Source organism: Glycine soja, chromosome 1, assembly GCF_004193775.1.
Source record: "Glycine soja cultivar W05 chromosome 1, ASM419377v2, whole genome shotgun sequence".
NCBI lineage: Eukaryota > Viridiplantae > Streptophyta > Magnoliopsida > Fabales > Fabaceae > Glycine > Glycine soja.
This window is the reverse complement of record NC_041002.1, coordinates 2,134,123-2,161,558: the sequence shown is the minus strand read 5'-3', so window position 1 is coordinate 2,161,558 and position 27,436 is coordinate 2,134,123. Positions and strand designations below refer to the sequence as shown.

The window sequence follows — 27,436 nt, the reverse complement described above, 5'->3', positions numbered from 1 at the left end:
TTTATTATTTTGTACCAAAATAATTTTTCTCATGATAATTTTATCATATAAGATGATCAATTGTTTAACTGGATTTTATTACTGGCTATTCAGCATAATTTAGCATAATTCACACTTCTCTTTAAACTCTTTTTAAGGTTAGTGTTAATTTTACACCTACAATATTTGTTTGAAAAGTTATACGAAATTTTATTACTTTATATTTTATTCTTATTCTTATACGTTTACTTTTATAACTACACATATGTCTTCTTTTATGTGCTGATTATACACTATGTATAGTTTTCTAAACAATTAGACTACGAGTGTAATTGATGTTAGCTGAGGGAGTTTAGTATAATAAATTTTATAATTAATTTAAACTAGAATGTTGGAATTTCTTTACGAATTGGTTGTTGCCAATAGTTTGTGAGTGGCATTGGTAACAGATTAGAGATGTGAGTGCGTTTGCTTTTCTATTGGTAGAATGATGTTCCTTCTCAGAAACACACCTTTTTATTGACGTTACTTCTCGCAAAACGTGTTAAACGAAAGTATTAAACCAAAAAAACAATATTTTTTTCTCGTGTAAAACCAATTTATTTAATTTTATACAAAAACATGATGTTTCTACCAACCCTACCATGCAGAAGCAGATTATTCAGACTCGATTCATTTTATCGCCTAAAAAAAATTCAAATTTAGTGACACTAAAGGCTGTAGAAAGATAAAATATCATTAAGAGACACTTTCAGGACATATTGTTCACCATTATTAAAAGATTTATTTATGTTGAAGAGGATTAACACAACTACTTAAAAAGAATATCTATTATGATTTCTTATAAGTTGACGGTGTAAATAAATTAAACTCACAAATTAAAATAAGAAAAAAAATTCAAACACCTTTCAAGAGAAGAGATTGTGAAGCTAATTTATAACAGAAGATATAACTATACTTAAGGAATCAAATTTCGTAAGACTTTTATGCCAAATTTTAAACCCTCTTTCTTTGCCAAATAAATGTGAAGCTTATCATTTTTCTTAGAGAAAATGGTAAATGTAGGAGTAGTATAAAAAAAACCATATACAAATATCATAATTGTTTATTAGTTGATAATAAAATTTATTTTACGCAGAAAATTTATAAAAATTAAAGTCTTTCTTCTTATGTTGTTTATTTAAGATTAAGTTTTTTATGGATAATCTCTCCCCTCCCCCAATACATGTCCTAGCTAAATATTTACCAAATTATCATTAACTTATGTCATATGGATTCTTAAATTAATATATATTAACATGTCTAATGTGCTAGTTAAGGATGAGAATAGTATGGATGGGGAGTGGGTTTGTCTATTCTCATTTCTGTCCCAACATAAGGCGAGATGAGTTTAGATTTATAAAAGGTGGGATGAAAATATGAAATCCAACCCATCCTAATTAAATTTTATCGGGTTTGAAGAAATCAACAAAAAAATCATCTTACATTTAAAAAATAATATTTATTCAAATACTTTAAATAAATCATAAATAAAGTTATTAATTATATTTTAATCCAGTATATATATATATATATATATATATATATATATATATATATATATATATATATATATATAATTTAACAAAGAATAAATAACATAAACATATTTAAGAATTAAATTATATTTTTAGTTAAATGCATAATTTTAATTTTGTTAAAATTAATATAATCATTATAATATTATTTATTTAACTAATTATTTTATATTTTTATTAATTATAAAAATTAAAATATGAAATAATTAAATAATTAAATAATTAACAATTACATATAATAATAAAATTATATATAAATATATAACTACATTATTAATAATTATAATTATAAAAATATACATAAGGCTTACGGGATGGGTGTGGGAGTGACCTACCAAACTCCACCCTCTCCTGCTTTCTCAAGTAAAAGAAAACTTAAATCTGTGGTTAAAGTAAATTTTTCTGGTCAAACTCAACATAAAATTAAATGGATATGCATAAGTTTGATTTTTATTCTCATGTCTAATGTTAGTTAAAGTATTTAGCTGACTTCAGTCAAATCAGCAGATCCAAACTAAGTTTGATAACTATAGAATACATATGTTTATAAATATTTAAATAGTCGGTGCAATGAATGAGTTCCCCTATCTTGTTTTTCCTTGACACTTCAAGGATCCCACAAAATAGAGATCACAGTACGTATGTGACTATGTGTGTGCATATATATATATATATATATGCATGGCATTGCCAGTTAGAAGTGAATCATATACAAGCCATATATATATGGCTTCAACATCATGGCTCAACCTAAAAGAGGCACTCTTCTTTCCCTCGGATAAGTTGTTTGTATGGATGTATGGGGAACAGTGAGAGGGACAAAAATTACGTATCTACTAGAATTAGCACTTCATAGTATAAATTAAAGGAAATTTTAGAGAACAATGTTTTTGTTTCCGTCACCATTTTTGTTTTCTTCTGGTCTTTTCGGCCACCGGTTTTGAATTGAGAGGATTCAAACCCAACACCATTCACCAGCCACCCCCATCATTTCAGTACTTCTTGTCCTTTTGTTCATATGATTCTTTTCATTCTCCCAATTTCCCTTCTCTTTCTTTTTCTTATTATTCTCCTTTCAACTTTCAAGATTTTCTGTCTAATGTAATTGTTTCAGGCTAGAACGTATTAATCCAACCCAAACTCTATTGATATTTTGAGTGTTGATTTAAATTTTATGTGATTTGGACTTGACCCATAATTAATGTGTTGATCGATGAGTGGGTAGGTAGAATGGATTGACTTGATTCTTTTACAAAGGGGATAAATTTGGACATACTACTATTATCTAAGCTAAAATAATATTTTAAGAAAAAAAATACTAAAAGTAATCTAATTACAATTCTTAGATAAATTTACTGACCTTTATAATAATTATTTTAAAAATTATACCCATGATTTTATTAATTGATAATATAATTTTTTTATATTGACATGAATTCTAAAATAATAGATATTTATAATAATATATAATTGTAGACATCATATATATGGATATAAATATTAGAGAAAAGTTTGGTAGGTACCGGATTATTCAAGATTTAAAAAGGAAAATATACGTATAATAGATAATACAATGTAAAAAGAAAAGAGTGAAAAATAAATAATAAGTATTAATGGAGAATATATATTAATAGAACTTTGTCTTTTTATTGAGTAGATCCACTCAATCTACTTGATTGATTAACTCCGTTGATGCAATTCAAAGTAGCTCTTAAATATCAAAAGTTTCAAACAAAAACAAACACAAAAGCTTGAAACTATAGCTAGAGATTGCTATAAAAGAATTAAGAATAAAGCCTACAAATTAGCTAGTAGAGACCAACTATTTAACTTGAGTCACAAGACATCCCACAACCTTGTATGTACATGATGCTAATGAAAACCATTCTAAAAAAATATAAAGATTTTTTTATAAACAAGTGATCTATTGATATTAACATTATTTAAAGGATATGCAGATGAGAATACTTTGTGATAGTTAAAATGAGGGTGGGGCCAAACTCTTCGGTTTAGGATAAGGAAGATAATGATGAGAAGCAGAGAATTAATAGCTAGTTTTTTTTTTTCTTCTCATATATATGTCATGAGCTTCTTGCATTGCACTTGTATGTTGTAAAATGACAGTTTGCCACACACAGAAGTTCTGAAAAAGTGTCTCTCTCCGACTTTATCACGTTAATCACGCAGTTTCATTTTCTTCATTTCCCAAGTCATCCCTAGCTCCTCTTCCGATTCTCTCCTTGCCGTAGTGACTCGTGAGCTACAGAACTCACATAGAAAATCATCATATTTACGATAAGAGTTTACAATTTACTTGGACAAAAATCAATGATTGATACTTCTTTGGTTCATGTACATATATAATGCTTTATTTGAAGCTAGAGAATGTATCAAAAAATGAGAAAATGTGCGACTTATTTGTAAAACAGAAGAAAAAAGTAGGAAAAGTAGCCCAATTATATATATATATATATATATATATATATATATATATATATAAAATCCTAAAATCAATTCTGAGTCCCAAAATCATAGTAAAATAATGTGTATTTGAATTAGTTTTCATTTTGATCAAAGTCAATTTTATAATCAAATTAGAGGTCAAAGCATTAAATAATTATTTTGAATGTTTTTATTATAATTTTGGAGGTTAAAATTGATTCCAGGAGTACCTAAAACACTAATTAATAGAGAATATTTTGCGGCAATTAATAATAAGTATTAAACTTTACGTGTTAAAAAAAGATGTATCAATATTTTTAAAAATAATGTTAAATATCAAATGGTGAATAATTTATTATTAGTATTATCTTACAAAAAGATATAATATTATTTTATAATAATGTTAAATAAAAGTAAAAAAAATTATTTTCAACTAAAATATGTCAAATAAAATTTAATTAAAAAATTATTTTAAAATAATATAACATAATAATAATAATTATGTATGTTTAGTGAGATTTTACATTAAGATAATAAATTAAAAAAAACTATCAAATTGAATTAAAATATATGATAAAAAATTGATTTGATTTAATTTATATTTTGATATAATAGGTAAATTGAATCAAACCGAATCTCATTAGTATTTTATGTTTGTTTTGGATGATTTTTTCTTTAAAAATCAAATCAAATACTAATATGAATATTTTTATATTCTTTAATAAAAATTAATTATTAACAACATCAATAGACACTTCAGGCTTATAACATAACATCTTTCTAAGAATAGAAATTTGCCTAAAAGCGCATATAGTTTTGTTGGGCAAAGGGTTTGCAACAAAAGTGGCGTTTTCTGATTTTATTAAAAGCCAAAGGAATATTGTTGCTATTAACGCGAATACTTGTTGTATGAACTGAAGAAGGCTTATATTTATTTCTGTAAATATATGAGACACATATTGTACATTTCACTAAATAAGTTTTACACAAGCGGGGAAGATAGTGCAGTTTGCATGCATACATATTTGATATTTCTTTAGTCATGATGAGTGGGATAAAGGTGAGGAAGAGCATATAATGCTAAGCTTTTCTGCAATTGTGGGGTCTGCGTTTTTTCGCGCAAACAGTGAAAGGGAGGAATAAAGATGACAAACAAGCAAGAAAAAGCAATGCTTCCTGCTTTGCTTTCTCTCTCTCTCTCTCTGTACATGGCACAGTAGAGCAATGAGAGTTGATGCTCAGTGGCAAATAGCACGGATTGAAAGGGCTCACTCTCCAACACTCTAAAAAGCTAAACACAACTTTTATTTATTTTTATGCACAAAAAAAAATCGAACCCTAAGCTTTAGATACCATATTTTTAGTCTCTTATTATTCAAACGTTGACAGTGTTTCATTCAATTCACTTTCAAACCACCACTTTTTCAGACACCACCAAATCACACCACACTGCCACAATAATTACGAATAGTCTTAGCAACATGTATGAGAAAGAAATTAAGAGAGAGAGAGAGAGAGAGGGATAGTGAACAGGGCTATAGGGTTTGATACTGCAGGGCTAACAAGTGGCCAAGAGCAGCTAAAGCTACGGCCAGCCACTGCGTGTTTTGTGTAGCGTTGATCAGAAACTGAAGAGCCTGAGTCTCAGTTCTCTCTCTCTCTCTCTCTGATAAACAAAGATCAGAGGAACACGCTGAGGCAGTAGCTAGTGAGTAGTGATGTTTGTTGTGTAAGTTTTGGATATATCAACTGAACATAAAACAAATCAAAGATATCACATTAAATTCTCCCCCATTTTCAAATCACACAACAGGCCAAAAAAATTCCATCACAGATCCCAATGACACAGTATTGAGGTAAACGGTAACATTATACGCTTTTCAATTAGCCAAGCTTAATTATTCATGTGAACGTACGCCATATTTAGAGAGGAAACAATAGAATAGAGGTAACTCTCCAATTCATAAAAAAATAGTTAGAATCCGACTTAGTTTAAAACAATTATGAATAATAGAGAGGTGCGGATAAAATTTTCAATTAATCAATATTTATAAATAGAAAAGGTGGATTGAATAAAGATTTTTCTATAAACTAAAATTAGTTTTTGAACAAGTTAAAATAAAAGAACCTCTTAAAAAATTAATTTAATCATAAGCTAATTTTAACAAAATTTTATTTTTTCTCTTAGTAATACTAACAGAATCCGATTGCAAAAAAAAAAGGAAGTATCAAACCATTGGTTTTGAAATTAAATCACCATTTCCTTTTAGTCGTCTCAATGTCTCATTTCTTGTGCTTTCCATTCAAAATTAGCACATCTAAAAAACAACTACTAAAAGGGAATGTAGATATTTGAAAGAATAGGAAAAAAAAATTGTATGACCCGTTATTAATTAATTTTGAATTAAACTGAAAAGAGAGGAAACAGGAGAAGGAAACAGTTATATCGATCCAATCTACAATAATGGACTAAAGTATTGAAGGGCACAAGGCAGCATCCAATATTAATTAAGAAAGTAAGAATTTGGACAATTGATCATGAACATATCTAGCTGAAATTGAAGAGTATATGAACACATTATGGTCTTAACTTTCCCATCTGTTACATTTATGTTCCTTTGAAGCCAACGTAAAGAACAAGAGTGAGGACTGACATAACTACCATATACCTAAAGGAGTTTAAGACAATTAATTATCAGAGAGTTGGCCTAATATTAATTTCTTCCAAAAGTTAATAAACAAAAGATCTAGCTTATACCACTCTACCTCTTTCTCAGTCCTCTTTATCCTCCTCCCTCGTGCTTTCACATCTTCTAGTAAGCTAGGGCAAAGCACTATATTGCTGCGGCACATCACCCCAAGCATGGACACCACCGCTACTCCAATTGCTCGCATTATCATTCCCTGGGCCACCACTACTAGTTGTAGGTGTAGGAGTCACTGAGGCATAAGAATTCCCAAAGAACCACTCGGTTGAAGGCGTGTGTGTGTCCCCACTTGAACCTTGTTCTTTTCTGGAGTTCCCAACTGGGAAAGTCCCTGGCTTTGAAATCTCAAGGTTCTGAAACATAATGGGTTGTGGTTTCTGTGCCAGGTTCTCAATCTGGTTAACACCACTATGATCTTTCTGGTTGTTGTTGTCTCCACCAAAGAGCATTGCCAATCGCTGCTGCTGCAGCTTCCAGTGCAAGTCCTGGTTTATAGAACTCAAAGACTCAATGGAAGAGGCAAGGCCGCTATGAACATTCAAAGAGCTCATACCTTGGATTGCACCATTGTAAGAAAAAGGGTAATTATTGAGAGCAGCAAAAGAACTTGATGGGGTGGTGCCAGGAGAAGGATCAAGGTTGAAACATGAAGAAGCACTAGAAGTGTCTCCAAAAGAGGAAAAGTGGTTGTAAGGGGTTGGAGGGTGATGATGGTGAAGCCTAGGGAAGGGTAACCCTCCAAGGTGAAAGTCCATGGAAGGAGAAAGAGAATGAAGGAATTTGAGGCCACCAAGTTCTGAAGAGGAGGAACCAGAGTCTTTTGAGTCACATGAGAGCCTTGATGACTTCACCTTCTTGTTCTTTCTACAACCACCGCCAATAGGGACGTTGCGCAAAGCCCCACCTTTTGTCCAGTATCTTCTACATGTCTTGCAGAAATGCCTTGGCTGTGTGAGGCTGTAGTTGTTGTAGTAGCAGAATTTGGTGTTAGGTGAGTCACATCGTGGACACTTGAGACCTTGCTCTTGGGGCCTTGTGGAGGAGCTTTTTCTGCCACCACCGGAACTTTGAGTCTCTTGGTCTTTTGCTGTGGCAGGCTTTGGAGGTGGTGTGTCATCGGGTGACATCTTTTGAGAGAGGAAAAAGTGGTGAGAGAGGTGAAAGAAAGTTAAGTTTTTTGGCCTTGTGGGGTGGGAAAGTTAGCTAGTTTCTTCAGTTTTCAGTTTCCTTTTGCAGAGGCAAAGATACTCACTAATTGAATGATTTCATGCATGAGGAAAAGAAATAGAAGGAAGGAAAGGAAGGGAGGGTCTTGTGTGTCTTTGATGGGCACCTGTGATCCTCATCAAAGAGGGTGATTGGGAACTAATAAAATGATGTATGAGGTTGGGTAACTGGTCTTTTTCAGATCCAATGGAATAAAGAAAGATGTGTCTCTATACACATAATTGTATGGTGTAGAGAGAGAGAAAAGGGCACAGATGTCACTAGAAAGTTGGTAGTGTAAGATATATATACTAGAGAGAGAGAGAGAAAGGGGTGGGGAGAAGGGGGGAGATGATCCTAAACAGTTGTGTCAGTATGAGTGATCCACTACTATAGTATACTAGAACAAAACTATTAGAGCTGAGGGGGAACAAGTCCTTTTAATATGGTTATTAAATAATGATAGAAGACGTGTATTGGGGTTTGAGGAATGACAATATGGGTAATCAAGTTTTTAATCATGTACATTTACAGCAAATTAATGTCCAATCCATTATCCAAATACTAGCGCCAGTATAATTACTTTTGTATTGCGTTTGCGTAGTAAGAAAACGTAACTTTCCCTTCTCAGCTGGGACATGTTTAACAAACTTTTTCGTCATACATGCAGGTCTTTCTTTTTCTCTTTTTAAGTTATATATACGTGGATTTTGACACTTGTGTTTTTGTCTACTATTGTAAAATTTCTAGCCACAAAACATTTTAAGAGGACCAAAATTATTTTGACTTTACTCTTCCAAAATTAAATGCTCTTGCAACTGATTTCGTAACCAACACGTATAAATGTACCAAAAAAACAGGTGCATCAATAAACATTTCTATAGGAATTAATAAGTTAAAGGCATATATTTCAATCTCTTAACAATTAAGTGTAAGTAACCAATATTTCTCAAGTAATTAATTAAACCCTCCGGTTATTGTCTTTGAACATAGCATTAACCACCCGTAGAGCCGGCAATCCAGTGTTACTTGTTTCTTTCATCAGAGCAGTTAAGTGATAAAAATAATGGAGGCTAGGCAAGCAACACATAAAAATGAGGCTATAGCATAAATGAAGAATATGAAAAGTAAGGGATTTAATAATTAAGATGGTACGTGACCTACAGAGTAGTAATATATAAGAATAGAATATGTATAAGCTACAATTGGAACCAGCTAGAATAAACAAATGATAGGGGCAGTAGGAGTAGAGAGGATGGAACGTAGGATGGGGAAGAGAGAGCTGAGTCAGTAAAGGGAAACATAACAACAGCACTGGATGCTCTCTGAACACTGCCAACAGCTTGTCTATTTCTTTCTTTGAAACGTCCCTTTTGAACCAAAGATTAACTGCACCTCTCTTACTTTTCCATGAAGAATCCCCAATAAAAGTTCACACGTGTAATATATATATATATATATATATATGTGTATATATAGATACACACATATTTTCCCCTAGCTATCCCTCTAATCTAGCTTATCTAATTAGATTAACATCATTAGCTTTTAGTTAATTGCAGTGAACTTGTGGTCTATTTTGGCCAGCAGCATATAGCACTGCTCCATTATCAATGATATGTGTGCATCTGGCCCGCCTTACCACAAACCTTTTATGCCACTTAATTGAACAGCAGATTGAGTAAAAGTAGTACATCCCCTTGAAAAGTCTTGTTCAGTTACAAGTGGAAAGGTGATTAATTCATTGAACTCATAGATCATGTTATTTTATTTTTAAAACTTTTAAAGTAGAAAATGAAAATCATAGAATGATATTATCAAGCACAGGGAATCAATTGGTATAAGATTTTGAATTTAAATATTTTGAGGAAAAAGAGTATTCTTATGGTCAAAAACAAAAAAAAAATCATAGAATGATAAGCACCAATAGAATAGACTAGACACAAACACTAATTAGTTTGTTTTGCTCCACAACCATTAAAAAAGAAAAGAAAGGAGGAAAAAGAAGAAGAGAGAGAGAGAGAGAGAGAGAGAGAAATGGAGGAGGAACTGATTTCAATTCAATTCAATCCAGTCTGCTTGACGTCTGTTTCTATATTTGAGTCTGACATATGGAAGGAAGTACGATTGTGAAAACCCTCATAACTGCAAAGATACCAATCAATAACAGGACTTTAACGGTCGTGATCAACCATTTACCCTGCTTGTCTTGTTGTAGATTAGTTGATAGAATGGAATACCTTTCTGGGAACCAGGAGATATCTAAAGCATAACGTGCAATAGAAAAAAAAAAAAGAAAAGAAAAGAAGATTTACTTTGAGATTACTATGCAGCATGCAGCACAAGCCAGGAGGACACAGGTCTCTGATTGCCGGCTATTCCCAGAAGCCAATCAAATACCCTTTTGCAAATTATTATTAATAATGGATCATTTATAAAGTAAAAATTAATACTATAATAACTTTGAAATGCATGTGTACATATATTTATTAACACTTTCTGAGGCTCATTTCTAATAATAGAATGCATAGTTTTGAGTTTTGGCATTAAAGATGGTAAATATAGAAACGATAATCACTTGAAACAACAAGTGTGATTGATCACACAGCTACGTAGGTAGCAGCAAGTTAGAGATGGAACCAAACCACCGACCAATTCTTGTATTGTATGGTTGTGAAGAAACGTGCACGCCGTAGGATTACTAGCTCTACGCACGCTGAAAAACAGAGAAAGAGAGAGAGAGAGGAACACGTGAGAGAGGTGGCTGGATTCCCGTGAGACCACCAAACCAAAAACCATAACCCATACATACATTATTACGTACATAGGACTAGGAACAAGGTTTCCTCCAAAACGTTACGTCTCACGAGCTATATCTTCTCGGATATTCTACCTAATAACTACTTCCTACTCCTTCAACATTAATTCATCATTTTCAGTTTTTTTAACAGATAATTTTAGTTATTTGTTTTAATCTAATATTGATATAAAATAATTTCTTTCAAAAGCGATAACTAAACTTTATTAAAAAAAAAAGTGACTATATACAAAATAAATATTCTTCTCTTAACATAATTTATTTTATATTTAAAATTAAGATTACAACCTTAGACATCTTAATTAAAGAATAAATCATTATCACTTAATTATTGTTGATTAATTTTCAATTATTTGAATATGCTGCGAATAAACAAAATACAAATTAAATAATAAGTTTAATTGGATCAGGTAACTTCATAGGTAGAGCATAAAGCAGGGAAGACTAAAGTACAACTATATATTGCATTCTCTTGTTTCAAAGGTTTTTCTTTTCTATTCAAGTGGGATTTGGGCTCCACTAAACTATTGAGAGGGCACTTTAAAAAGCAAGGTACAATATAATGATTAATAATTAAGAACTAACACTTGAAATTATAGTTAATTTTAAATTTTATTAAATATATTTAATTTTATCATATATTTTTAGTTATTGATTTTCTAACTATAATTAATTATGATTACAAATATATTAAAAACTCCGATTATCTAGGAAAGAAAGATGTTTTTAATTTACTGCCGTATATGAAGATTTAAAATTTAAATTTTAAATTAAATTTAATTCAAATTAAGAAATAGTATTCTATTAAAAGAAATAAAAAATAGTATACAAAATTTAATTGTAGTAAAAGTATATTGTGACCTAACGAGGATAAGAGTAACTGATAAAAATATTTTTGTTTTAGAAAGAGGACTAATTTGACGCTGTCATATAAGCATTTTTGTAACACAGTGGTTCCACATGGTAACACTTAAGAAAGTTATGAAGTATTTTTTAATATAATGATAAAAAAATCAAAGTTTTAATTATAACAAGAATCATAAAAAAATTACAATAATTAAAAGTGAAAAACGGTATCTTTACGAGAACAACAAATATTGGATAAAATTTAGATACATTTGTGTTTTTAATATTATTTTTAATCAGAATTAATTAGAATTTTATCTTAGAATACTTTTAATGCAAATATTTGTTATGATAATTAGCAAGATAAGACTTCCATTTTAATCAGAAAACAACATCAATAGTGCATAAAAGAAAAGATTTCTCTCTGTAAAAAAAAGAAAAGAAAAGAAAAACTTTCTCCATAAATATTTAACCCGATGCTGTGTTGAATTTCGACCAGTATTTTAAACACGGGATACTGAACAAACCAGACACAATTAATGTAGAAACAATTATAAGTGGATAAAAATTTATAGCAAGACTTGAATGGTAGGCATTTATGCATTGAAAACATGATCGATCTATTCTTAGATTTGACCAAATTAATTTTATATATTATATATCAGTATTTTTAGATTAGATAATGGCATGATGAATCTTCACGTGATTTGATTGGAGAAGAGGAGTACTAATCAGCTATCTATATGCAATATGTGAACAAGTTTAGATTGGGTGAACACTGAACAAAGGACAACTCCATGATTCCTCTCTTGTTGGAGGAATTTCACAAGACACCTAATGGGGGACACATTGGTACTGTAAAGAGTAAAAGACTTTGAGCAGAATATGAGAGAAATTTTGTTTTTTGGAATGGCATGCATGTTTAGTGACGTAAGTGGGCCAAAAGCCATTCCGAATGGGAAAGAAAAACTCCGTATTAGCTGTCACTGCCGGTCTTAAATCCGTGAATAATTCCATCGTCGGTGAATATTATCAATGATTTTTAAAAAATTGGGTAATACTGAAGGCTAAGTTCACTGTAATTTCTTGGGGGGAATGAAGTGGAATATTAGATGTTTTTTAGTGTGATTTATAATGCAATTTGAATGGTCGTAGGTAATTTGATGATTGAACCCTATATAGGTAATATATATGTGGCGTAAGAAGGAATGAAATTTGATTATTTTTTTTTATGGGATTTATATAGAGAGCCCGCTAATTCACAATAATAAGATTATCTTCTTCAGTTCCTTCTTATGTTGTAGACGAAAATTAAAAGAGAGGAGAAACAATTTATTACAAAAATAATTAAAGAGAGAAATGTGCGGTTAAAGCTGGAAAGCTAAGGAGAGAAGAAATAAGTCCACGAAAGGATAGAGAAGAGTTACATTAGAGTATTCAGTTCCAATTTATAGCGGATTATTAACCATATACCTAGGGGGTTTTTAGGCAACATGATACTTAGGCTAATTTCGATCAAGTCATTTCACTTTGTTTTTTACTAATGAAAAAATTTATTTAATTATTTAGTAAAAAATAATAAATAGTAACATTTTTTAAATATTAGTTGAATTAAGGTTTTATCTTATAACTTTTTTATATTATATTCAATTTTTATTCTTAAAATACTTATTTAATTTTCTTGGTATCTTTAAATTAAACAAGACTTTATTATTTTAAGCATTGTACTGTTAGCTTTCATATATATATATATATATATATATATATATATATATATATATATATATATATATATATATATATATATTACACGGTTTATTTTAACCATTCTACTACTATAATATTTAATTTATCATTAAAATATTATATTTCACTAATGATAAAATGCTAGATTTATTTGATTTTTGTATTTTTTAAAAATATTTTCATGTTAGATTATTTATTTTAATTTTTACGTTGATCATCATGACAAAAATATAATGTCTACTTAACTATATGCTTTTTATTTATTAATTTTAAACTTTATTAAAAATGGAGATATAGTAGAAAATTAATAATAGAATACTCATTATGAAACAAATGTAATAAGTGAAAAATGTAACAAAAATAATTTATCTATAAATAGAAACTACAAGAGTTTAAAATTAAATAAAAAGATAAAATTATAACACCTCAGTAAATTTTTGTTCATAAAATAAAGTTTAAATTTATATAAAAATATCATATAAATATGTCTATTTTTGTCATTTTATATTTCCAGTTATTCTAATAAGTAATTTTATCGAATACTAATTATCATTTAATAATTAAACTAATTTAATAGATTTTAGCTACCAAATTTTAGTTTTTAGTTATAAGCTAATTTTTTTCACTTTTTATTAGCTTTTTAGTTGGTATTCTCAACTATAACCTTAATTATTATAGTATATTAGTTTATACTTATAGAAACCTCAATATTTTAAAATTATTATGTGATATTATATGTAAGTGAGGTTTAGAATATAGTTTAGTAATCATGCACCTAAAAAATTTATAATATATATCATTCAATATTAAATAATTGTTGTTATGATTGCAAGATGCCCTGGCGTCTTTTTGGGTGAGACTGCATGTACAAGGCCCGTGATTGCAACATGGCCCAAAAAAGAATAAAAAACTTTAATGTGAGATTTTTTTTTCAATTTTCTTATTAGTAATTCTTTTTCAAAATTCTTTAAATTCCTAAAATTTCAACTTATTCAACCATTAAAAGTAACAAAAATTTTAATTTTGAAAAAAATTAAATCCTATTTGTATGTAAATCAATGTTTATATATAGATGTAGGAAGATTTATTTGAAAAGTAAGAAAATTTTCTTAACATTTCTTCATCTGTAAAAAATTGTCAATGTGAAAATACCAAGACAAATGACTGATTTTTGAGGTGAGCTGATTGGACTCACTTTGACACCTTATTCCTTTGGAATGTTTTTAAACTTTAAAAAAATAATTAAAATTTCATAATTAATATTCATTGATGATAAAATCCATTGCAATTTTATGAAAGTCCTAACCCTAATAAAGTTGTCATTACTTAAAAGGAATTAATTAGTATTAATTATATTAATAAGATGTACTTATTTTTTGATAATTCATCACTTAAAAATTTCATAATTAAATATGTTTGACATGAAACAATTTTGAGATGAATATGACCTCTTCAAAATTGAAGTTTTATTAGAAAGTATTACAAATGAGGCTAAAATATGCTAAAAAAAATCTTATATTTATTTGTATGAACAATAATTAATCTTAAAAGCAATTAGGTATTACAAGTAGTATTAGAGTTGATTATTGATATCTTGAAAAAAAAAATTACTACTTGGAGACAGTTCTAGCCAATGAAAGATTCTAACCAACAATAAAATCAAATAAAATTTCCTAACACGTCGGTTCTCAAATCTCAACGGCGTTACACCCATTATATTACCGATTGTCTCAAAAATCACCGTAATAACAAGAATTTTTATAGTGATCAACGTTTTCTATTTAAGTGTACAAAAAACCATCTATTTTCAATCCAAATACGAGTATTTGCAAACTTTTAACGCCTACCTCACATCTCAATTAGACTCAAGTCTAGCTTGTGAGACTTGAGTACTTAACGTGAGACTCATGTATTTTGACTTTATTAGGCCCAAAACGAAATTTTAAGTGGTTTAGTCTTTTCTCTCAATTTAGTCAGAGTTATGATTCATTTATAAAAGTCAATGTTAGTTTTAAAACACTAGATGGATAATTGGAGCTAGACTTGGATAAGATAGGAAGAATTTGTGCTATATATACAACTAAGTTGCACAATACTATGTTACACAACTATTGGAATAAATGGTTAATTTTTCTTTTGGAACTCAAGAATTAGACATCACCAGGCTTTCACTAATTCAAAATAAATTGTTAATACTTTTATGTTTTATATATGTTTTCTTAAAAATTAATTACCATAGTTTAATCAGTAAAAAAAACTTAATACAATTTTTTTTTCAAGTTCACGGGAAACAATTTTTTACACCGTGCATCACTATGCGACATTGGAAAAGGCTCTGGGCATGTGATTCGTGAATTTACTTAAGAGACAAAACCTTTTTATATTTACTGAAGTATTTTTGTATGCACAAAATTTAAATTTAAAAACTTTAATTAAGGAGAATTAAACTATAGGTTAAAAAAAGCATTTCATAAAATATAATTTCAATCAATAATGTTTTATATAAACAAGGAAAATTCTCTACTATTTATTTATGACTGTGGAATCTGTATTAACTTTTTTCTCTTGGACTTCATGTTAATTTCTTTTTAACATACAATATGAATAAATGCAGAAAGGAAAAAGAGAAGTAGGAGTAGTAAATATAATAAAGGGTACTCGTACTAGCAATACGATACCATTGATTCGTACCTTCATTTATTATATCGATGGAAATTAATGTTAACGACAAAATCCAGAAGCATACTTTTCCTTACCCCAAATATTAAGGTTCGTCAAATGAACAATCGCTATCACTTCTGATATGAAACAAGGGGTTGACTGAATCTGAATGTCATAAAAGAAAATATTACCAGTATATAATATAAGAAAAAGGGTAAAATACCTAAGTTGTGTCCTTTTTCTTCTCTTTGATGTAATGTATGGTTATTGTTATTGTAGACAGCTACGTATACAACAGCACCAGCAGCAATATTATCATCTGCATGCACTGCAGCAAGCTTCACTGTCAACTGACGATAGATACTGGTGCTGCCTGAATACGAAGCCGTCTTTGATTCTTATATTATATCATATCTTAATAAATGAAAATAATGTGAAAACCGATGAATGAGCGTGCTAGCTTCAGTGCTACTGTGTCCCCTATTACTGAATAGTTTCTCCCATATCCAAACTCTCTTCATGCTTGCTGCTGCTGCTTAATAACCCCCTTTCATATGTTCATGCATGCCACCATTCTACCCTACCCTGCTCACATTGTCGATCACTATCTTCATTATTTATGATACATTGATACTGTTTTGGACACACACGAGTACTTGCTATTAGATACATTTGGAGTCGTGTACTTCATCTCATGCCTCATTCTTCTCTATACATAATTAAATATTGTAAAAAAAAGTATACTCTAGCTTATATATTACCTAGCCTTGATTTTTCTCTAATAATTTATTGTTGAATGTTTAAGGTTTATTTGGGGGTTTTGACGATTAAAGTACACTTACCCATAGTAGGTTTATTTGGACACACGTTTATTTTTTGTTTCTTATGTTTTTATAGTAATATAGTTATATTTAAAACATAAATTAATAGTAATATTAGTGGTAAAAAAATTTAAATGCAATTTTAGTTCCTTTACTTTCAGATTTGTGTAAGTTTGGTTTCCATGTTTCTTTTGTTTAATTTTAGTAGTAAAAGAGATTTCTCCCAATAGAGGTATCACTTCAAAAAAAACTTCCGTCATTATTAATGATCAAAAGTCGTTGATAATGGCCATAACACTCTAATGCAAAATCTAGTCAAATAATGTATCCATAAAAGAATTCGGTAACAAAGAAGAAAAGGCAGTCAATAAATTGGTTCTCACCAAACGACCAAAATATGACATTTATAGCCAGATGAACTGTCGGTATTTACTAACAAAGTAAAACTGTCAGTAATTATATATCAATAGTTAGATAATAAGTAAAAACATAGAAATTCGTAAAAGCTTTTACTTACTGATCGATGGCTTAATAATCAGTAACAACAAAGAAGTTTTAGACCATTAATATATTCAAGTTCAAAACAATTACTATATAAAAGGTTTCTGCTCGAGTAAAAAGCAAACTAAACAATACCAGCTATTATATATTATGATTTGCATTCCAAAAATAAATAATCAAACTAAATGAAAGCCATGCAATGAATGCCCTTCTTATAACCTCCCAACAGGGCAACCATTGCCTATGATAGCTTTCTGAGCCCGAATTCCATATTTTAGGCACAGCCTTATACTGCAATTAATTTTTTTTGTCTTAAACTGTCATAGGATTGTGTTGTGCAAAGTTTAAGTTGGATTTCGACCGTGTAAGTCTAAATATGTTTTGCATTTTGCAAGATGTCAGCATAGTCTATAGAATACGTAATACGTCGCTATTTGTTTCATAATAATAATAATAATAATAATAATAATAATAATAGTTCATTTTTATATTTTTAAATAAAAAGACACATTCCATGTAAATATATTATTTAGATTAAAGTAGACATCTCCATTTAAACAATTTAATATTAATTTTATAAAAATCAATTCAACAAAACTTTAAACAATCCAATAAGAGGCAGGGACCTTAGTGACCCTTTACGTGTATATATATATTTATAAGAAAAAATAAAATTAAAAAATATTAATAAAAAAATGTATTTTTGAGCTGATATTTATTTAATTTTTTTAATAGTGGACCATTTCTCTAATTTTATATAAAAAAATTAATAATAAATATTTTTGTTAAACTTATTATTTATTAAAAGATAGATATTTAATAATTGTGTAATTATTTTTTGAACTCTCTTTTTAATATACTTTTAGATCCGTGTCTGCATACGAGCATTGAGCCTATTACTATCATATATAAGCCGTCTTTCTATGTTTACCTTAGTCTTTTTATGAAAACATAAAATTTTAATGTAACTTTAAAACCTATATTACACAAAGGTCATAAAATAAATCAAGAAAAAATATATTTTTTTCATGTTAAAATAGTTATGACTTGCAATGAAATTATTATATTTTAAATGAAATAAACATACTGTGTTTTTGTAAAAAAAATAAAATACTACATTATTATATATCATTAATAAGTTATGTAAGGTTTAAATTACATATATACACAATAAATAAATTAACTTTTTTTAAACATATACTTTAGCTATTTTAAAAAAAAGTTTAAATGTATTGTATTATAATAATAAAAATTGAAGTTAAAAATAAATTAAATCTGTTTATCCTATACTCATCGTTTGATGATCCACCCGCATCATCCATTTTGGCACCAATCATTCGCAAGAATCAGGATTGAAAGTTAGCTACAGATTCGGTGTGGGGTGCACTGACCCATGCTGTTGAGCAATGAATGGACTCTCACCTTTTCCGAAAATTGATTTAATGTGATGTGGGCTAATGGCACCTTTGAAATTAGACTTTAAAGGGAATTGATATTTGTATCAGTCTTATTGTTATTGGCCCCCCTACTATATGCCCGAAAATACTAAAATATCCTTCCTTTTTTCTTTTCTCTCATAATTGGCACCACTCTCATGTATTTCAAGTTCAATGGAATGGTATTTTCATTATGGATATTATCACAACCGAATCACAATTCTAATTTTTTAAAACTAAAAGTAAATTCATAACAAAATTGTGATTTTATTATATTTTTTAAGCGAAAATAATTATTTAATGAAAACTTGTTTTCAGGTACAAAATTTAAAATGGAATCGTATTTTCATTTTGCACACAAAATATGTTCTAAGTTCCACTGTGAAAATACGAACAACATTATACGTGATAAAACGACTTGTCTAATCTTTCAAATGTTGCGTTTTATTTTAACAAAAGATCCATACCTTCAATGCTTTAGAACCTAGAACAATATACTTGAAATAGCACGTTAATGATGATTACAAAAAAAATGTTAATAACAACGTTCCTTGCTACTTATACAACACTGAAACTGGTTCATAATTTTTTTCAGGGAAACTGGTGGAAAAGATGTGGCATTCAAAGTGTTGTATTGTGGGGTGTGTCACTTTGACCTCCACATGGTGAAGAACGAATGGGGCTTTTCCAACTATCCACTAGTCCCCGGGTATATATACATTAATTATACTTTTATACCAATATGCCTACAATGACACTCTCGATTTCAGTCATAGAGATAGTTCACAAGGCTATACTATTGTCTATCAAACATATATTGAACTGTAATATCAAGAAACAAATTCAGTTTGATTTTAATAACGTAAGAAATAATGGTGCAGGCATGAGATAGTTGGTGTAGTGAAAGAGGTTGGAAGCAAGGTAGAAAACTTCAAAGTTGGGGACAAGGTTGGTGTAGGATGCTTGGTTGATTCCTGCCGCACCTGCCAGAACTGTTGTGACATTCTTGAGGATTATTGTCCACAATTTACGCTCACATATGGTGCAAAGCATAAAGATGACACCATCACATATGGAGGCTACTCTGACTCAATGGTTGCTGATGAGCATTTTGTGATTCGCATTCCTGATAGCTTACCACTTGATGCTGCTGCAACTCTTCTTTGTGCTGGCATCACTGTGTATAGCCCTCTCAGATATTGCACTAGACAAGCCTGGTTTACATGCGGGTGTGGTTGGTCTTGCTGGACTAGGCCACACGGTTGTCGAGTTTACCAAAGCTTTTGGTGCTAAGGTCACAGTAATAAGTACTTCACCCAGCAAAAGGGATGAAGCAACACAACATCTTGGAGCTCACTATTTTCTAATAAGCCATGACCAAGATATATATATATATATATATATATATATATATATGCCAATGCCATACATTTGGAATATTGTGAAAATATCTACTATCACTCGTGATCTTCAGCGATATATATATTTTGACCTAACACCTAATAAAAAACGTTGTTAAATTTTTTAATAATGTTTAAAAAATATTACAAAACATATTAGTAATATTTATTTATATTTAACGATATTTTTTAAATATTGTCAAAAAAAATTTAATCACATTTTTATTAAATATTAAAAAAAAAGTGTTGGTAAAAGATCCGTAGTAATCAAAATACACACATTTATCTCAATTAACTAATGTTGATAATTTTGTGGGGTGCAATGGGGACTTTGGATGGTATTATTGACACAGTTTCTGCTGTTCATCCACTCTTACCTCTCATGGAAAGCTTGTAATGGTTGGTGCCAGAGAAGACTCTGGAGCTTCCAGTCATTCCTTTAATTATGGGTAAGCATATGATTTAGTGTAAACTACTACATCGAGAAATTGGGGAGTTTTGAATGAGATCAGCTAGCTACTCTGATCAACTACTCCGCTCACACACATCAACTCCATCATAACATAATTATGGTGTTTGAACTTGCTTCTATTAATTGGGTATTTATACCACTCCGGCCTCATAACTCTTTCATTATCATCTCAACACATACATCTTCCATCCAACTATATAGCAAAACACTCTATGGCGCGGTGTGAATCTCTTTCCACGACCATGCCCCTGAATGCAAATATATTAATAGCACTTATATTCCTTGCATTTGCAATCACGGCTACCACTTCAACTCGAATCCTTGATGAAATCGAAACACCAGAAGAACCCAACACTGCTGCCGAATCCCCTGTTGTCTCTCCACTTCCACTTGTTGCAGCATCCCCACTAGCGGAAGTCAACGGCGTTGACCAACAACATCACACGCTCTCACTTTTCATGCACGACATTCTGGGCGTTCGCGAAACCCAACGGAGCCAACCTTCCTCTGAACAACGGCGTTCCACAGAACAACAACAACCTTCCTTTCCTCACCGGACTGGGCGGTACCACGGCCAACGTCTTCAACAACAACAATAACAACAACAACTTGCTCAACGGCGGGACCGGTTTCCCGGTCACTGACACTGCAGAAGGTCATGTTTGGGACAATGACTGTCTTCGACGATGAGCTCACTGAAGGGCACGAGTTGGGTTCGGGTTTGGTCGGGAAGGCGCAAGGATTTTACATTGCCAGCGCTGTCGATGGAACAAGTCAGCTTATGGCTTTCAGCGCTGTCGATGTAAGAATATATTATAGTACGCTAACCACAAATTCCTTCAAAGATAATTTCGACTATCATGAGGCAAAAGGAAGACAACATTCAAAACGTGCTAACCTAATTTTTCAACTTATCAAATAGTTATGGTTGGAATCACAATTTCTATAACCACTCAGTGAATAATGATAATTTTTACGAAATTCAAATAAATTGTTGTTGTTGTTGTTGAGGGTGAAACTTGGGACTGGGAGTGAGATAGTTGATTGGAGAATAGCAGTGGCACGTAGCTCAATTGAGTAACTACAGATTTAGATGAAGGAAGAAAAGGAAAGCTTAGCTAGTTAGCTTAAGAGGGTGAGAAACTGAGAATGGGAACATGTAGAAGCCATGTACGAGAGTGGCAAAATGTTCATGTTGAAAGTGATGGTGGTGGGAGAGGAAAAAAGTAGGGATGATAAAATGGACGGATCCAAACTCGCTATCAATTTGATCGAGTGGAAGGAGAATTCAACCATCAACCCGTTCTGGCCCGTCTCACCTAATTTATACTAGTAGTTGTTTAGGGTTTGAGTTGTCATTTTATATCCTTTTAAGTTTATAATATTGTTTAAAAATTAAAATATATATTTGTTATTTTTTTATATTATTTTATAAATTTAATTTCTATAATACTTATAAAAAATTATATTAAAATCAAATTTAGAATAAACAATTGATATACTTTATGTTTTTCAACTAAATTTGTTTCTCTTTAAAAAAATCTCTTTATTCATTTAGGATAATTTAAATTTTTTTTATTTTAATAACTGATATGCATAAATAGATTTTGTAATTAAAACATATAGGAATTATTAATATTTTCCTCTTTTATGATTTTTTTTTTGTGTGAATCATTAGAATTTTAGTATCTTCTAAGTTTTTGTGCAGTAAATGCCCAAACTATTAGATTTATACTGTTTTTGTGATTTTTTTTTGTAGAAATACAAATAAGGGATTGAAAGACACCAAACTTGCTTAGCGAACTGTAGTCGCTTAGCGGAAAGATTCTGCTTAACGTGAAAAAGATGTTTGAAGAGTTTGAAGTCATGCGAAAAGACATTTAACGTCCAGTCACTTACTCGCGCTTAACACAAAAATTGTGAAAATTTGATATTAGAATGATCTTTAAGTGAAAAAGAGGAGAAAAAGAGGGGGAGGAGAAGAGAGACATAATACAGAATCCTAGAACTTGAGGAAGATGAAGAAGACAACCATTGGGAGTCATTCAGTGTCCACACATTCATCTTCCTTCCATTCCTCTTCATATTTCCATCATTTTTTTATAGTTAAGTTAAAATATAAGGTTATTTTTAAATTGAAACAAATAAGGCATTTAGAAGATTAAATATACACAAGGATATTTGAAATAATTGAGAGAAATAATTTTTAGTTGCTTATAAACAATATTTTTTAACGAAGTTTTAATTATGTTCAAGGGGCTGCAAGAAGAAATTTATTTCTTTTCCTACTAAGGAAAAAAAAAACTCATCAAGCTGTTGAATTACGCTTGAATTTCATTCTCATAATTTCCATACAATGTTATTAGAATATTTTTATAAGATTGATTTAGTAATTGAAAAAAAAATGAAAAAATTGAAGGTTTAATTTTTTTATTAATAAAAATTAACAAATAACTTTGTCGATTAAAAAAATATTAAAATATTGTTGAGAATACGAGGGATGGTATCAATGTAAACTAGGTTATATGCAAAAGAAAAAATATTATTCAAGACATGACCTAACAAAAATACATAATATAAATCGAAATCAATAGTTCCATGACAAGTGGCAGGGTTGAAAGTTATCACATCTCTCTCCCCTTTTGTTATTTACTATCTACTAGTCGCCCACGGTTCGTTCTCTGAAATGTAAATCGTGCAATATTTAAGAGCTTGGTCTCAGAATTTCAGTGTGTTTCCAATATCAATAACAAATCGATATTTAACATCTGCTTTAAGGAGGCGCTCCATTGCTGTGTTGACATAGTCCATAGGAATGACTTCAATGTCAGGTTTCACATTGTGTTTCGCTGCAAAATCAATCATTTCTTGCGTCTCCATTAGCCCTCCAATCAGAGTGCCAGCAACTATCTTTCTCCCTGCCAATTATGTGAAATAGTAATTAAGTTAATTAGCATCAAAGTCTTCATTTTAATCTTTACATGTGCCTACATCTACTTAAGTTTTGCACTAAACTATCCTTATGAACCATCACATATGCTTTCATGTGGGCATATAAGGTGGATTGGGTTGTTAAGGGAGAAGAGGAGAGGAGAAAGGCCGCATGTTCTATCCACTAAAAAAAACTAACATTTGTCGATAAATATATATATATATATATATATATATATATATATATATATATATATATATATATATATATGCTTCATGTGCTCTGCATTCTACATAGGGAAATATGTTTCACATGCTTACCCGCAAGTAAAGGAAAAACAGGCAGTTCCAGAGGCTTCTCCGGTGCACCAACCATTACAAGCTTTCCATGAGACTTGAGCAAACCAATGAGAGGTAAGAGAGGATGAACGGCAGAAACTGTGTCAATAATACCATCAAAAGTACCCATTGCAGCCTACAAAGTTATCAACATTAGATAACTGAGAGAAATGTGTGTATTAATATTTCCACGGTCCAAATTAATGGATGGCATAATATAATTAAGTACCTGCACCTGATCTTGGTCCCGGCTTATTAGAAAGGAATCAGCTCCAAGATTTTGTATTGCTTCTTCCTTTTTGTTTGGTGAAGTACTTATTACTGTGACCTTAGCACCAAAAGCTTTGGCAAACTTGACAGCCATATGGCCTAGTCCACCAAGACCAACCACACCCACATGCAGACCAGGCTTGTCAAGTCCATAATATCTGAGAGGGCTATACACAGTGATGCCAGCACAAAGAAGAGGTGCAGCAGCATCAAGTGGTAATCTATCTGGAATGCGAACCACAAAATGCTCTTCAGCAACCATTGAGTCAGAGTAGCCTCCATATGTGATGGTGCCATCTCTATATTTGGCACCATATGTGAACGTAGATTGAGGACAATAATTCTCAAGATTGTCACAGCAGTTTTGGCAGGTGCGGCAGGAATCAACCAGGCATCCCACACCAACCTTGTCCCCAACTTTGAACTTCTCTACTTTGCTTCCCACCTCTGTTACTACACCAGCTACCTCATGCCTGCACCATTTCTTACACTAATTAGAATCAAATAGAATTTAAGTTTAATTATCCATCTGGATTTTATAATTGCACCAACTTTTTCTTTCAGTTGCTACAATTTAAAACATCTTGTTTTAGTCGGCATAGTTGCAATTTTTTTTATCGTTAAATTTCATCATCTAAAGTCGTCTAACATCATTTGAGTTGAACATGAATAAATAAGTCACGTAATATTCATTTCAAATGACATTAATCAATATTTAAGAGCATGAACTAAAATGATAAAAAAAATTACTATTGCAGAAATAGAAATTGGATGCTTTAAAATATAGAGATTAAAATATAAAGTTGTGCTACAATTACAAGAATAAAAGGATAATTAAATCTTGAATTTATATTGCTTGATATTGTAGTTTAATATATTTGATAAACAAGAGCGGCTGAACTTTAATGCACAGAAGTACTGTTCGAGATACAGAACAATTTTTTTATTTGTGTGACTGGTTTGTTCCAGCTACACAATGAGAATTTTCTATATAGTATAAAATAGTAAGAAGCTTACCCAGGAACCATTGGATAGATGGAAGTGCCCCATTCGTTCTTTATGCTGTGGAGGTCCGAGTGGCATATCCCACAGTACAACACTCTGAATGCCACATCTTTCTCACCGGGTTCCCTGAAAAAATTGACGAAACAAATGTGAATTAAATAGTGAGCAAAACTTCATTTTTGACATTTCTTATTTTTTATGATCATTATTTATTATTAACTAGCCACCAGCTATTACTCCATATTATTATTATTACCTAATAACCCATCCAAATCTTTGTACGATTAAAAATTGAAAAATCAACAAAGTCGTTTCATGAGGTTGTTGGCACTTTCATGAAAAACTAATAGAACTGTTTTTAGGAAAAAAATAAGAAAAATACAACTTTTTCTATGACTAATTTTTACTAAAAAAATTTGACTAATTACTTTTCGTGAAATTTGTCCTCCCTACCACCAAAAAACTAATAAAACACCATAAGTATGTAATGAACGAAGAGATGAGGAAAACCTTCTGCAGAAATTGAAAGGGGAGAGAAGACCGGAAGAATCCCTAGCTGCCCATCCGAATGCCTTCCTAGGATGCTCAATTTCAGCTTGTGCTGCCATTTCAATCGTTATATAATATTTGAATTAGAAAAGGATTTCAAAGACAAGAGGAAGAGATTATAGTAGTTAAGTGTGTCTCTCAGGATAGCACAGAAGGGTTAATATATATGAGACAGAAATTAATACGTGCATGTAGGAGCTGCCAACAAAAGATGTATTTATAAGGGCAGTATCAAGTATTGACGTGTTTGGTTTGGTGACATTGTTCACATTTTTGGTGACGACGTCTTTGAGTGGCCAAGCTGCATGCATTTTCCTTGAGGTCTTGAATACAAGTGAATGTGGCTTCGTGTCTGTTGCCAATCAAGCTACTTCCAAAAAGTGACGTACTGAAATTTCTTGCTAACAGAGATGTGTGTGTTTTTTTTTTTATTTAAGGGCTAACAAAGATGTGTTTTATTCTCTGTATTCTTTTGTCAAACTAATTGATTAATTAAGATCTTTGTATTTTTATATTAATGAATCGATCTGTTTTCAAAGTTTACAAAATATATAAATTTAGTTTCTCTTAACTTTACAACAAAAAAAATATGATGAATTCTTAATTAATGCACGTATTTATTTGTTTTCTTTTTACCTGAATGCACATATTTATTTAAAGTTTGAAGACTACATTTATAGAAATAAAAGTATAATGCAACCTAAACAGGGAAATATATTGATAAATCGTTGATCTAATAAAAAGAGCTCTTTAAGTGAGTGTGATAGATAAATATAAATACTATAGTTTAAAATTATTATTAAATATCAAAATAATGAGATAATAATATACTAATTTGATAACTATTGATTTTTTTAATCAATAGTATCAAAACTCCCAAAGTTAATTAGTGGGAGAACAATAGAAATTCTCTTTAAAAAAAACTTGTGGATCACGTGTAGACAGGATTATTTTGGTATGAAAGTACCAGATTCGCAATACGTACGAGATTTGATAGTTTCTTGTCATCAATCAAGCTATTCAAAGTATTCAACAACCAAAATCGTGCACTGTTTTTCTTTTTCTTATTTTTTTGTGGGCATGCACTGCTTTTCTTGTCATCAAGCTATTCAACAACACCCGTACGTGCTGCACACAACTTTTTTCAATCTTTAATCAATCATAGTTAATACTCTTACAACAATGACTATAATTATGATTTATTATTGTCTTGATTAAAATTTAGATTTAAATTTAACTTAATTTCAAAATTTTACTTATAAAATGAGAATCATTTCACATTTATACATATTATTTTGATTATACCACTGATTGATGCCAAATTTTTAGCACCTGCAATGAAAAAAAAGAAGAAAAGAATAAGCCTATTTTGTCTTAATTATAATTACTTTGTCTAGTCATGAGTCAGGTTGATTTTCTTATATTAAATTACAGAATTTTAGATTAATCTATAATTAATTTTTATTTAAAAAAATATAATTTAATTGCACAATTTTTTAAAATATAATTTTTTTACTTTTATTTTACAATAATTTATCACGCTGTAAAAATCAAATCATTGGGGAGGGGCATTAATTATTGGACTTGTTTGTTTAAACTTAAATTTTTTTAAAACAAATAAGTTTTTAGTAAATAAACAGTATTTATTTTTTTGAAATAAGCATAAAATAATTATTTTCAAGTAAAAACATATTAGACAAACATACTTAAAAAAATGACTAATTTTATT

The 27,436-nt window shown here is 30.3% G+C and overlaps 2 protein-coding genes and 2 pseudogenes across 2 annotated transcripts; 2 read left to right on the top strand and 2 right to left on the bottom strand.

Annotated features, from left to right (window-relative positions):
- Positions 1-6,530: 6,530 nt before the first annotated feature.
- LOC114409137 (dof zinc finger protein DOF5.7-like) lies at positions 6,531-8,245 on the bottom strand. Its single transcript, XM_028372471.1, has one exon. It carries the CDS (start codon positions 7,831-7,833, stop codon positions 6,820-6,822), a length of 1,014 nt encoding a protein of 337 aa, XP_028228272.1. The 5' UTR covers positions 7,834-8,245; the 3' UTR covers positions 6,531-6,819.
- An 11,086-nt stretch (positions 8,246-19,331) lies between these two features.
- On the top strand, positions 19,332-20,559 carry LOC114406299 (annotated as a pseudogene).
- Positions 20,560-20,789: 230 nt separating this feature from the next.
- On the top strand, positions 20,790-22,035 carry LOC114409135 (annotated as a pseudogene).
- A 1,099-nt stretch (positions 22,036-23,134) lies between these two features.
- On the bottom strand, positions 23,135-25,903 carry LOC114409127 (probable mannitol dehydrogenase). The gene is made up of 5 exons (XM_028372449.1): positions 25,669-25,903; positions 25,171-25,284; positions 24,113-24,626; positions 23,866-24,019; positions 23,135-23,531 (listed from the first exon to the last, which is right to left on the bottom strand). Exons 1-5 carry the CDS (start codon positions 25,764-25,766, stop codon positions 23,332-23,334), a joined length of 1,080 nt encoding a protein of 359 aa, XP_028228250.1. The 5' UTR covers positions 25,767-25,903; the 3' UTR covers positions 23,135-23,331.
- Between the last annotated feature and the right edge of the window lie 1,533 nt (positions 25,904-27,436).